This window comes from Halichoerus grypus, chromosome 8, assembly GCF_964656455.1.
Source record: "Halichoerus grypus chromosome 8, mHalGry1.hap1.1, whole genome shotgun sequence".
Classification (NCBI taxonomy): Eukaryota; Metazoa; Chordata; class Mammalia; order Carnivora; family Phocidae; genus Halichoerus; species Halichoerus grypus.
In genome coordinates, this window is record NC_135719.1 from 33,373,446 (window position 1) to 33,388,158 (window position 14,713).

The 14,713-nt window shown below is 37.5% G+C and overlaps 1 protein-coding gene across 7 annotated transcripts in view; it reads left to right on the plus strand.

Moving 5' to 3' along the window:
* The window catches only part of GABRG3 (gamma-aminobutyric acid type A receptor subunit gamma3), a 742,225-nt gene that overhangs the window by 402,309 nt on the left and 325,203 nt on the right, over nt 1–14,713 (plus strand). For all 7 annotated transcript variants that reach the window (XM_078079003.1, XM_078079001.1, XM_078079002.1 and 4 more), the window contains exons 4-5: nt 9,128–9,348; nt 11,329–11,411. In XM_078079003.1, the coding sequence (XP_077935129.1) occupies nt 9,128–9,348; nt 11,329–11,411 (304 nt within the window). The remainder of the gene's footprint in view (nt 1–9,127; nt 9,349–11,328; nt 11,412–14,713) is intronic.

A 14,713-nucleotide genomic window follows, 5' to 3' on the forward strand; every position in this document is an offset into this window, starting at 1 on the left:
GCTAGACACCTCTCCAAAGGCGAAGGAAATGAAAGCAAAAATGAACTACTGGAACTCCACCAAGATGAAAAACTTCTGCACAGCAAAGGAAACAGTCAACAAAACTAAAAGGCAACCTATGGAATGGGAGAAGATATTTGCAAATGACATATCAGTTAAAGGGTTAGTATCCAAGATCTATAAAGAACTTATGAAACTGAACACTGCAAAAACAAAGAATACAGTCAAGAAATGGGCAGAAGACATGAATAGATATTTCTTCAAAGAAGACAGACAAATGGCCAACAGAAAAAATGCTCTACATCACTTGGCTTCAGGGAAATACAAGTCAAAACCACAATGAGATACCACCCAATACCTGTCCAAATGGCCAAAATTAACAAGACAGGAAACAACAAATGTTGGCAAGGGTGTGGAGAAAGGGGAACCCTCTTACACCGTTGGTGGGAATGCAAGCTGGTACAGTCACCCTGGAAAACAGTATGGAGGTTCCTCAAGAAGTTAAAAATAGAGCTACCCTAAGACCCAGCAATTGCACTACTGGGTATTTATCCCAAAGACACAAATGTAGTGATTTAAAGGAGCACCTGCACCCCAATGTTCATAGCAGCAATGTCCACAACAGCCAAACTGGATAAAGCTGAGATGTCCATTGACAGATGAATGGATAAAGAAGATGTCGTATATACGTATATATATATATATATATATATTATATATATATATATATATATATATATATAATATATATATATACACACACACACACACACACAATGGAATATTACTCAGCCATCAGAATCAATGTGGATAGAACTGGTGGGTATTATGCTAAATGAAATAAGTCAATCAGAGAAAGACAATCATCTTATGGTTTCACTCATACTTGGAATATAAGAAATAGCACAGAGGATTATTGGGGAAGGGAGTGAAAACTGAATGGGAAGTCATCAAAGAGGGAGAAAAGCCATGAGAGACTCTTAACTAGAGGGAAAAAAAATAAGGGTTGCTGGAGGGGAAGTGGGTGGAGGGATGGGGTAATTGGGTTATAGGTATTAAGGAGAGCACATGATGTGATGAGCACTGGGTGTTATACGCAACTGATGGATTGTTGAACACTACATCTGAAACTAAGTATGTACTATATGGTGGCTAATTGAATTTAAATAAAAAAAGAAAAAGAAATTCCAATTTCCCTAAAAAGCAATGAAATACTATTAAACACCTATATAACAACCCAGAAAGGCTATCTGAGTACTGTACTGCTTATGAATTATAATTTTCCTCCCCACTTCAAAGAGTCCATGTCCCACTCTGCAAGCTGCAAAGAATACATGTTATGATGTAAAGAATAGAGAGATAATATTTAAAAGATAATAAAGATACCAACTAAAATTGGGCTCAGTTTTGCAATAGGTTTGATAGGTTTAAAGACATGAATATCACAAACTTTAGGAATTAAACTTTTCAGGAAAGGGAAGGGGATTGAAAAACATAATGCAACAGATATAACATTTGATGTATGAGCCTATCAGTCAGCTTGCTGTGTAACAAACCATCCTAAAATCTAGTGGGTTTTTATTATTCTCATGATTCTTGGATTGGTTGGGCAAGTTGTCTGATCTAGGATGGCCAGGCTAGGGCTGGCTAGTCAATGATGGCATTACTCACCTGTCTGGGCATTGGCTTGACTTGAGCTGGGGCCATGAACATGTCTGGGCATTTGTCTTATTTATGGCAGATTGGCCTAGACTCATTCATTTGGTGGTTACAGGGTTCCCAAGAGCAGCAAGAGGGGCCAAACCCAACACTCAAGACTTTCCAAGTTTCTGCTGATGTCACTTTTGCTATTAAGTCACATGGACAAGGCCATGAACAAAATAAAAAGAATTCTTATAGCTGTTTTCACAAATAACTTACATAGTACCAGACACACTTTCACCCTTCACCTACCTCTTAAAAGTTTTGCTAATGTGCACATAAAGATTCAATATAGCAGATTTTCCACTTGATAGTAAATTTGGATAATAATGTTTGTGAACTGTTATAGTGAATATTGAGACAGTGAGAGTTTGGGTAGCAAGGATAGGTGCATTTTCAAATGGAAAACCTGAAAGTGGCAGAAACTGTGTTTAAGGACAAATGTTACAAACACTTTGGATAACTTTGTGTTGTACTTCTGACATTCTCAACTGACATTTTGCCCCTAGATGAGATATCTGAGCAGCCTTTAATTGGCATGGGCCTGTGATTACTGTTTTATAACGAAAACTTCCAGTGGCTTCATTTACTAATATATTTATCCACCAGTACTAGGTGTGGTACTAAAGGGCTTGGAACCTAAGGAAAAGAGCCTCTGCCCCCTGGGAGTGTGTGTCTGCTGTAAACCCAATCTCCAAGTCCCTGTCCTTTATTAATCATTTTTCCATTTGACCCTCTTCTATGGTAAAGGAAAGGGAAAGTGTTAGGAAGTAATTTTCTGAGTTTTAGAAGTTACAAATTGATATCATTAAGAAGCATAATTTTTCTTCTGTTTTGTCAAAATGCTCCACATGCTGCAATAATTCATGGCCTATTTAGGAATCATTAAGCTCTCCAATTATTAAAACAAGTTATGAACATAGGCTCTCCACAAGCATGATGTTTTAAACTGGGGGATTCTGCACATTTATCATGTGTTACATTTATTAGTATTTTAAACACATTAATTTCACAGCTATTTATGAATTATATAAAATATTTATTTGTAAGAATGATTTTTTTTCTTCTGCAGAAAGGAAAAATGATTAATGACATAACAAAGAAAGTTTGAGAAACATAAAAATATTTTTCTGTGGGTGGGAAGTGTTTCTTCAACATTTAGTCAAATGTAGACACAATAAAACATCTACCCCATGCACCACACACACCGTCTGCATTATACCCTCTTGAGTTAGAGTTTGTGGCAGGGCTTCAGAATAAAGAGAACATTCCCCCAAGCCCCACTGTCCCCAACCCCAGAGCATTATGGTGTGCTCTTTTCCCTTACAAGAAAGTAATACTGGGGGTGGGCATAGGAATCCATGCCTCACTGTGCAAGCTGCAGCATCACAGATGGTTTCTGATTATAGTGGTCCCCCCCTCCTCTTATCTGTGGTTTCCCTTTCTGTGGTTTCACTAGTCCTTAGTCAACCTCAGTCCAGAAGCAGATGATACTCCTTCTGATCTATCATCAGGTTAGTAGTAGCTTAATGCTTTGTCACAATGCTTATGTCATTCATCTCACCTCAGCTCATCACATAGGCATTTTATCATCTTACCTCATCACAAGAAGAAGGATGACTACAGTACAATAAGATATTTTGAGAGAAAGAGAGAGAGACCACATTCATGTAACTTTTTTATAATATATTTGTTATAATTATTCTGTTTTTAATTGGTTATTAATCTCTTACTATGGCTAATTTATAAATAAACTTTATCATAGGTGTGTATGTATAGGAAAAAACATAGTATATATCGAGTTCAATACTATCCATGGTGTCAGGCATCCACTGGGGCTCTGGGAACATATACCCCTGAGGATGATGGGGGGAGGTGACTGTACTTCATGGAGAACTCAAACATATAAAAGTTCTTTCCAGTGACAGGAAATGGAACATGTATAGAAGTCATTCTATCTCATCTTTATTGCAAAATTAAGACAGAAATGAGTGAAATGGAAAATTACTTTCAACAGTGAAAGGCTAATGTAAGCAGGGATATGGAAATATAAAGTGTTAGAATTGGAAGGGTCCTTACATTTAATCTACACCAACCACCCCAATTTATAGATGAGAAAACTGAGGCCAAGGAAGGTAACCTCATGTGGTTTGCAAACAGGGTGAACAAGGAGGGAACTTCTGCCCTGGGGGTCTTCCTCTCACATTGCCAGCGGTTTCTACCTCTAACAACTAGATTTCAACTGCTCTCAGTCACCTCCAGGGAAGCAAGTTTTGACTGTAGTTTAGAACAGTTGGTACTTAGCAGCTGTGTGACTTGATGAAAATTAGTTACTCTCTTAGGTCTCAGTTTACCCCCTGAGAGGAAGGTTATTATAGTCTCTTTCTCAATAATCAGAGCCTGGAAGGTTACAGAAGCATCTGCACCTCATAGGAGTGACTTTGGGTAATGCTCTCTATCTTGTTATATAATTTACTGATTTCAAATCTGCATTTCAAAATATTTTATTTTGAAGGTATATAACCTGTGTATTAATGGGAATGGGGAACAGAGACAATAGGAGAGGAAAGGCAAAGAGGAGGGCCCTATCTTCAGGACACTTTTTGTTTTGCCATTTTTACACGGTAAAAACAAACACTTGAAAAGTTTTACCTGGGTCCCAAAATTCAAACTAATTTTCACCCAGGGAGTAAGTGGTAAAATTCTTCAAGTTTTCTGAGTTTCCACATTCCTAATATAATATGAAATTTTTAAAAATCTGATAATTTTAGGTTCTTTCTAAAATATACTTGGGACTTTAATAGAGAGTATTTTTTTTTTTTTTTTTTTTTTGGTATCATTGATCACATTGTTGGGCCTTGGCCCTGCTTGGAAGAACATTTTCATCCTTTTCTCCTCATTCTCTTATCCGATGAACCAGTGTTAAAAGGAGAGAAAGAAGTAACATGTATGAGCATCTGTAGGTGCCACACTGGTCATTCTCATATGCTGAATTTTATTTTAAGTATTTAGTGTGTTCCCTATGCAACTATAGCCTGTTACACAGTCAGCAAGCATCATTGTGAAGCTAAAATCCTGCCATCAAGGAGGTAAGGTGCCTACTCACCTCATTCAGTCTATTCTGTCTGACAGAATTGTTACTGTCTCATCCAGTATGCTTTTGAACTTGCTTGCGGTCTCTTGCTCCATTTATCTGTGTGGCTCACTCCTGCACCTCACTGAGGTCTTGCAAAGGGAGTGTGCTCTTCAAACACCATCCCAGAAATGGCACACACCACTTTGTTCACATTTCACTTCATCACAAATAAGATGGTCAGACACAGCCCCAACAGGAGGAGAGGGAGATGCAATTCTACCACGTGCTGCAGTATTTGGTGAATAGGACCAATGGCCCCCATAATCTGTATCTAGCTGCCAAATATTGTCTCTCTCCTACATCAGGGAAGACACATCCTACCCTTCTTCAAATGAGGCAACCCAAAAGGCCTACCCAACCCCAGCCCCTGGGTCAAGGTTTTGTGTATGTGTGCTGGCATCCACATTAATTCACATGGTTTTCCTTGGTCCACTGACTTCTAAACTAAAAAGAAAAGCTATTTTACCTATCCCCAATATGTAGTATATCTACAGTGATGGAGAAGAGCCAGGATAATCACAATCAACCCACTGGTTTGCAGCAATTCTGAGACCCTACTCGACAGATCCTGAGTGGGCTCTGTTCCCTGGGAAGAAAGCATCTTCTTTGATTAAACTTTAATTCTGCTCCCAGGGTAGGACTCCAAAGGACACTTCTCCCTGGCTCTTAACTCCATTGTTTAAGAGTTTATTCTTTTTCCACTAACTGCTTTGGTCATGGGAAAGTGGGCATTGGAGAAGAAGCCCCATTAAGGTCTAATCAGCTTTTCCAGGCCACAATCTGCCCTTTATAGATAGGAATGCAAAAGTACATTTAGTTTCAAATAGTCACAGATGTCTCTTCCTGACTTGATGGTCCTTTGGCAGTAGAACTCTCGTAAACCTAGCCAGCTTCTTACCTATTTGAAGAGTTTCAAATGTGCATAGCCATATTCACATATCTTTTGTCAACACAATTCTAGGATCCACTAAGTGTCTTTGCTTTTGCATGCCACTGCCTCTCCCACCCTTTTGTTTTCAAATGGACTCTTTTTACTCTTTCTCTTAAATTAAGTACAGGTGCCTTGGCCACATCAGCCTTCAGTGGAAGAGTTATACTTTGGTCTCTTATCCTGAAGCCACATTTATACAATTAAAGATTTTGTAGGGTGACAACTTAATCCATTTAGGGATTTTTAGCTGTGGGTCTGATTATTTCTGCAAAGCTGAGTTTCAATAGGCTTTTAACTCTCTAGGCATTTCTTGATATGATTTACTGAGGGGGATTAGGAGCGGTTGCCTGTTCTAACCCTGCAAGAACCTATGTTTGCTTTATCTTTCTTTTCTTTTTCATAACTGCTTTCCAACTGGCCAATTATCTTCTGAGATAATTTCTTTCTTACGTTAACTTAGAAAGCACAGTCAATAGCGGCAAACACGTTCTAATTAATGTTCCTTTTCCAACCTTTGCGCAAAGAGCTATGCACTCCTTAGACATGCTCTGCCTTACTGCAGGTGTCAACTTCAACACCCATGTGTGACATGAGCCACCTTGCTTCCAGTCCTAAGCCAACACTACGTGTTACAGATTTGTTTCAGCATTCTTTTTTAATACACTGATTTTCTTTTTTTTCTTTTGTTTTTTATTGAGATAAAATTGACATTTAACATAATATTAGTTTCAGATATACAAATAATGATTTAATGTACATATATATTGCAAAATGGCACCATGATAAGTCTAGTTAGAAATATTTTTTTCTTGTGATGAGAGATTTTAAGATCTACTCTTAGTGACTTTTGATTATACCATACGGTATTGTCAACTATAGTCACAATGCTGTACATTACATCCCTGGCACTTAATTCATTTTATAATGGGAAGTTTGTACTTTTTGATTCCCCCCACCTCTTCTCCCACTTCTCAGTCTCCACCGCTGGAATCCGCCAGTCTGTTCTCTGTGTCCATGACTTCAGTTTTTTATTTTTTTTAGTTTCCACATATAAGTGAGATCACAGGTATTTGTCTTTCATTATCTGATTTATTTTACTTGTTTCAGCACTGTTTGAAACCCCTTTTTATTTATTTATTTTTAAAGATTTATTTGTTTTTAGAGAGAGAGAGAAAGCACACGCATGAGTGGGGGAAGGGGCAGAGGGAGAGGGAGAGGGAGAGAATCCCAAGCAGACTCCTCACTTCTCAGGACCCTGAGATCATGACCTGAGCTGAAAACAAGAATTGGGCATTTAACTGAGTCATCCAGGTGCCCCCAAACCCATTTTAAAATTAGTCAGTATACAACAGGAAATAACACACATGCATACACACACACACACAAACTTCCTCTTTGTTTCTCTCTCTGTGTACAATTCCAAGGTCAGAGTCTGTTAATGAGAGACATGTGCAAAGTTCTGGAAGGCAATAACGAGACAGAGGCTATTATCCCCCAGAGGCATGTTTAGGCAGACACATGGACAGAGGGGAGGACTTGCACTGGGCCCCTCTGGATGTTGAGATTTCATTCAACTCTGGAAGCTCCCACAATAACCTGCCCCCAGCTTCTGCTTCCCTGGCATTTGCTCCTGCAGCTGGTCAAATGCTTAAGCAAGACTCAGATTCCCTATACATAATTCTTTCCACATTAAAAACTTGGATGTTTTTTGTCTTTTCTAGCTGGAATCCTAAGTGATACACCGACTTCATTTTTCTGGTTGCTGTGTGTGACCATCAAACTTGCTGTTTTTTCACCTTAATTGTATGTTTAATTCCCAAACTAAAATATAAGCTCCATGAAGGGAGGGAGTTTTCTTGTCGGTGCAGTGCTGGGTCTTCAGTGGTTTGCAGGGCATGGCATACTCAGTGCAGCAAAGAGATGATGAATGAATGGATTAGTTAATAAAAATCAGGATCTGGTCAGTTGAATTAACTACCTCAGAAAGGTTCTTTAACTGGAAACTCAATGGTAAGGATAAATGTGGGATTTGTTGAGAATTACTGAACCCACACTCTGTAATAGTAATTCATTATTATATCTAATATGTAAATGAAACTGAAAGGTATAAAAATCTCTAACAGTCTGCTTCTAGATCCACTTTACTATGGGCCTAATTGATGATAATCCTTGAAACTGTGTTTAGGGGAAGGGCCTCTGAAGTGGTCCAGTCTCGGAATATTTCTTTTATTTTTTTTTTTTATTTTTTTTTTTTTAAAGATTTTATTTATTTATTTGAGAGAGAGCACATGAGAGGGGGGAGGGTCAGAGGGAGAAGCAGACTCCCTGCTGAGCAGGGAGCCCGATGCGGGACTCGATCCCAGGACTCCAGGATCATGACCTGAGCCGAAGGCAGTCGCTTAACCAACTGAGCCACCCAGGCGCCCCGTCTTTTATTTTTTTTTTTAAGATTTTATTTATTTACTTAAGAGAGAGAGAGGGAGAGCACAGAGGGAGAGGGAGAAGCAGGCTCCCTGCTGAACAGAGAGCCCCATGTGGGGCTCGATCCCAGGACCCTGAGATCAGGACCAGAACCGAAAGTAGACGCTCAACTGACTGAGCCACCCAGGTGACCCTAGGGACATTTATTTAGGTCTCTTGGTGAAATTAGTCCTATTCCACATCTAATGGTTGCAGCAAAGCCTTATTCTGTGCTGGGAATACCAAAATTTCCAATTACAGAGGTCGTGTGAGCCTCACCAGCCTTCTGTTGAATCAGCATTTGGCTTGGGTGTCAGTCACCTTTATAGTTCTTTGTTGTTGCTTGTTTCTTACTTTTCTTTTTGATTTAGATTGTGTTGTTTGATAAGGCTTTTAAATGAAAATGATCATTATTATATAAGCTAATACTGTATGGATCTATGCCAGACATTAAGGGTTTTTCATGTAATCATTTCCTTTCTTCTTTATAACCCATTTAGGAGGTGGGCATTCCACCCATTTTACAGATTAGAATGAGGCTTCAATAGGTAATATTACCTGTTAAAGCTTAGACTTGTGAATGCAGGGGGATTTATTCTGTGCTTTGAATTATAGTCTACTACCACTTGACCCTTTATCACATTTTATGTGTTTATTACAATTTAAGACTTACAGAATCTTTTGTACATATGTTATCACATTATTGACTAATAATACTGGTTATCATTTGTTAAAATGTTTACCATGTTGAGCCATGCACTATACTAAGCTCTAACAGAAAGGGATGTGGGGGATAAGGGGGTAAACATGGAGGAAACCCAAACTTTTGACAAAGAAAATGAAACATACAGAAAATTCATTAATAGAACCACTTTGCCTCTCCTTTTGCTCTGTTTCAGGAATACCAAATTGACATATTTTTTGCTCAGACCTGGACAGACAGTCGCCTTCGATTCAACAGTACTATGAAAATACTCACTCTGAACAGCAACATGGTGGGATTAATATGGATTCCAGACACAATCTTCCGTAATTCTAAAACTGCAGAGGCTCACTGGATCACCACCCCCAATCAGCTACTCAGAATTTGGAATGATGGGAAAATCCTTTATACTTTAAGGTGAGATGTTGGTGGATTTTTAATCACTGACGGGCTGATAATTTAGATCACTGTAGAGATGGGACCCTATTTTCATTTCTGCGTTCTGTCACTTCTCACATTTGACATGCTACAGCATCCCGAAAAAGTTTGTCCTAATGCCACTATGTGTGAAAATAAAGGCACACAAATGTTCTACAATGAATATAAACTCATTCCTTCAACAGAATCCATTTCTGCTGGAAGTGGACTGTGGAATTTTCTTTAATATATTTAACCCACGGGTCCACTCAGCTAAGAAAATAAAGATGTCTTGGTGTACTAATTAACAAATGTAATCATAGCCAAATTTAAGACTACAGGAAAAAAAAGAGCACAGAGGGTATTCCCCAACGCATCCCTAATGGAAGTGGCAGCTACAGTGTAATGAGACTTCCTGCGGGCCAGGCAGTCCTTACAAAGCTGGGCAAGGTAAGAGAAACTGCACTTCAGAGAAGTGAACTGACTTGCCTGTCCAAAGTCACCACTGGGAACTAGTGTTATCAGAGTTTGAACCTGTGTCTGTATCACTCAGAAGTCTTTGCACTAGGGTGGCCCAAGTCTAACTGAACACCCAACTGTAACATACCAAAGGAATGCCCTGCACCTTGGCCAGCCTTTCTGTTTGTCTAGCATTAGGATCAGGACAGTACCCTCCAGACACTGTTGTCCCCACTGCCTGTCATCCCTTAGGAGCACTATATGTGCTCACTCTCTTCTAACACTTTCTCTCACCACCTTTGCAGCACCATGGCTCCTCTCTATCTCTCCTGTTCCTGCTTTTGTGCAGTCTTTTCTCCTGTTCTTTCTGCCTCAGGACTTCCTCATTACTTCACTCACTTTCTTTTCTCCTGCTGACTTAGTTCATCCATTCCCACATCTATGCTGAGGCTTCCCATATGCCTACCTCCAACCCAGAACTTCCCTTCTGGACTCCAGAAGCTTGGAGCCACCTGCCTATGGGATGTCTCCTCCTGAGGTCTAAAAGACATTGCAAATTCAGCATTCCTCAGGAGATGGTGACTTGTCTAATTCTTCTGACACATGTATCTTCCTGGCTCAGTAAAGCCCACCACCAGCCCCTGGGCACGTCTCCTCTCCCACTCCCACATTCAGTACATGAACTCTTAATTGCAGGTGAATTGTGGCCATGCAGAGAAGTCTGTAACTCAGAATGGTAAACAAGTATCCACAGCACAAATAAAAGTACTGATTAAAATCAAAAGAAGTGGAAGATTAGAGAATTTCAACTTTCAGGGAAATAATAATTTTGGCAGGCGGAGAACAACAACAACAACAAATCCACAGTAGGGAACTCTGCTGATGGATTATAGTTAGAGAGTTGGAGTCTGTAACAGGTGTTTCCACATCAGTCTTAATGGAGTGCGGATGAGACTCTGATGTAGAGGTGAGCCTCAGCAAACCAGAATGGGGACATGGCCTATCCTGGGATCCTTCATAGGAACTCTGGCCCCAGAGCTTTCTGCTCTGGAAGGATGCAATGCACACACTTGTATAGCCACCACCTGCTTAGGCTAATGAGAGAGTTGTCTAAATATGAAGTCCATTCTACAAGTGGATTAGTTTTGCGTTATACCTACCTAGATAAATACACCAGTTTCAAAATGGAAGAAGGTTTTAATTCAGTAAAACAGATTGAAGACAAAGACCTATAAAATAACAGTTGTTTTTATTTGTCTCCTCTTTGACTTTGCTTGTATTTCTAGACATATTTGGAATTTTACTAACTGAAGTTCTCTCTGCTACCAATAGTTAAAAACAGAACAAAATAACACAAAAACCACTAAATGGTATCCCTGAATGGCACCACTGCCAAGAGTGAGTTAAGTGCACTGCTCTCACTCCCCAATTGTGGTAAAGTGACTGCTCCTTGGCTTTGATCTGGGACTTTTCTGGGTTGCTCCTGGCAGACCTCAAGAGTGACCCTTGGCTCTCCTGCAGGCTCACTATAAATGCAGAATGCCAGCTGCAGCTGCACAACTTCCCCATGGATGAGCACTCCTGCCCACTGATTTTCTCCAGCTGTGAGTACCAACTTGGGGTATAAATGCTGTGTAAAGGAATGTCTATTTTCTGTTGATTTATGGCAGATGGTCATGCATCATTGTGCATAGAAAAAAGGGATAATGGTTTTGGTATTAGACACATGGGTGTTTTAACTCTATTGTTTGGATGTCTGTTACAGAATAGGTAGCTTTGAAAAAGCTGTGAGCAACTTGACCATTACTTATAATAATGAAAGAGTCAGAAATTGGTGAACAGTTGACTTACCAAAGACCCTTATGCTAATGAGCTGTGCATATTTGGAAGTATACAAAATTCATTTACAATATTTTTGGGTTTAATATCATCTTCAAGCAAGTTGTTTTGTTTTCTGAATAGAAAGATAAAAAATTTTATTTAAATATATTTATATTTGTCTTATTGCCATATTGTAGGATATAATTTTTCAGTATTTTATTTTCTAATATTTTACATATGATTAATATTAGCTAACGAGTAATCATTCACAAATTCTTTAAGACAATATCTAATACATACAGGGATACATATAAAAGGAAATATCAAATTTATGTGTATTTATAAATTAATTTTTTAAGTAAAGCTCAATATGGAAATACATCTGTAGAATTCAGGATAGTTCCTTTTAAATGTATTGATTACAAGTAGCTAAGTATGACTCATAAGAATTTAATTAACTTTATTGGCTTTCTATAAAATTGCATATGGAGCTTGACAAACAAATGTGATGAAATCTCAGGCAGAGGTTTTGTGGCTTCCCTCACCAGACATTATAGTGAAAAGACAAAAATGAAATAAGAGATGAACACATTTTATAGTTCATTTTAGGTACAGAAAAAGGCAAGGTAGAAAGCAAAATTTCATTGATCTCTTAGATTGGGTAAAAATATTCTTTTGTAGAGATTAGTTTAAATCCTAATTTAAAATAATATTTTCTCCCAAACCATTATATTTGTTGGTAACACAAATTTTTAATGCCCAGCAAGTAGGTGGCTAATATCTATGAATGTCTGGTAAACTTGCCTATAGATTCATTTAGGCCTGCTGTTCTCTATTTATTTAATTACTTTAAAAGTTATAGAACCATTCAGATAGTCTATTTCTTTGTGAGTCAGTTTGGTATATATGTATACAATTTTCCTAATGATTTGTCCACTTCACTATTTATTAGTGTTCTCAGTAAACCCAATTTAGCTATGTAGATCCTTCCAATGCTCTGATATGCTATTAATTCATCTATAACTACTATAACTATAATTATTACTACTACATAACTTTAATGGTTGTTTCTTATTATTAGACATCCTATTTTTTGCTTTTTTCTAATTCTTTATGCAATTTGACAGCATCTCATTTCTTTATTAAATTTTTAATGTCATCTTCCACTTATTTAAATTTCCAAAACTTTCCAGTATCTTTGTGGGAGCAATTTGCAGAATTTGTTGTTTTGTTTTACTTGGTTACATGGTAATTAATTTACTTTTCTGTTCAATAAGTAATTTGTTCATTTGAGCTCATGTTTCTTGGATTCTTTTTCTGTGGGATTTCTTTGAGGCTTACATTTAAAACAGGTTTTTCTAAACAGGTTTTGCTCTGGCTCTGCCTGGTGTCTCTATAACTTTAAAGTTTAAGCCTGGATTCCTAGGCTACATAGTTGGTGTGAATTCTAGCTACATGTCTGTGATTTCAGGCTGTGATTTTATATTCTTAGAAAGACTTTTTTGCTTTTCTGTTGTTCCCAGAGCCAAATCAGGACAGGGAATCTACTTTTAGGGAGAGTTTCTCCTGAGTCCACAAGCTGAGGTTATCTCCTTTCCCTGTGGTAGCAACACAAGTGTCCATCAACAGATGCATGGATAAGCAAAAGTGGGAGAAAGGGTAAAAGATCATGATCCTACTATATACTGTCTATATGAGACACAATTTAGATTCAAAGACAAATCATTTGGAAGTGAAAGGATGAAATAAGATATAGAATGCAAATAGTGTCCGAAAGAGAGTTGGATTGGTTATATTAATATAAGACAAAATATATTAAAGAAAATTGTTATTAGAGACAAAGAAGGATGTTTATAATGATAAAATGTGTCAGCACATCAAGAAATTCACAGTAATAATAAACATGCATGCATCTAATAATAGAACATTAAAATATATAAAGCAAAAATTGACAGATCTGAAGGGAAAAACTGATGATTCAACAATAATAGTTAGGTACTTTAATAACTCACTTTAAAAAATGGATAGAAAAACTATAAATAGAAGGTCTATCAGGGAAACAGAAGACTTGAACAGTACTTCAAAGCAACCAGATCTAGTAGATATCTATAGAATAGTCCACTGAACAACAACAATACACATTGTTCTTAAGTGCCCATGAGGCTTTCTGCAAGATAAGCCACATATTAGGTAATGAAACAAATCAATAAATTTAGAATGATTGAATTAAGATTGCAGGATACAAGATCAATATACAAACAACATTTGCATTTCTATAAACTAGAAATTAAACCTTGAAAAGGAAAGTAAGAAAACAATTACATTTACAAAAGTATCAAAAAGAATATAATACTTAAGAATGAATTTAACAAAATAAATGCAAGACTTGTATGTTGAAAACTACAAAAATGTTGTTGAAAGAAAGGAAAGAAGATCTAAGCAAATGGAAAGGCATTCTATGTTCATGAACAGAGACTTAATGTTTTTAAGGTGGTAACGCTTTCCAAAATAATCTATAGATTCAGTACAATACTTATCAAAACCCCAGCTGGCTCTTTATCCCTGAAATTGACAAACTGATTCTAAAATTTATGGGGAAGTTAAAGAAATCTAGAATAGCCAAAACAATCTTGAAAGAAAAACAAATTGAGAGAGCTCACACTTCTGATTTCAAAACTTACTACTAAGCTACAATAACCAAGACAGTGTGGTGTGGTGCTGCTATAAAGATGGATATACAGATATACTCAAATGCCCATCAATTGATGAACAGATAAAATTTGATATATAACAGAATATAACTTCACCTTAAGTAGATTGGGAAAAGAGACAAATCTCCCATGCAGAAGAATTCCAAATAATTTATATAGATATTCCACCCTCATGGAGGTGGAACATAACTCCTTACCCCTTAAGTCAAAGATGAGCATAGTAACTTCCTTCCAAGAAGTTTATAATGGAAAGGGATAAAATGTATTTTATAGTGGAGAAAACTAACAAACACTACTTCAGCCAGGTGATTAAGGTCAATATCAACAGTTGTAAGTCATATCGATAGCATGTACCTTTATATGATGTGATGATA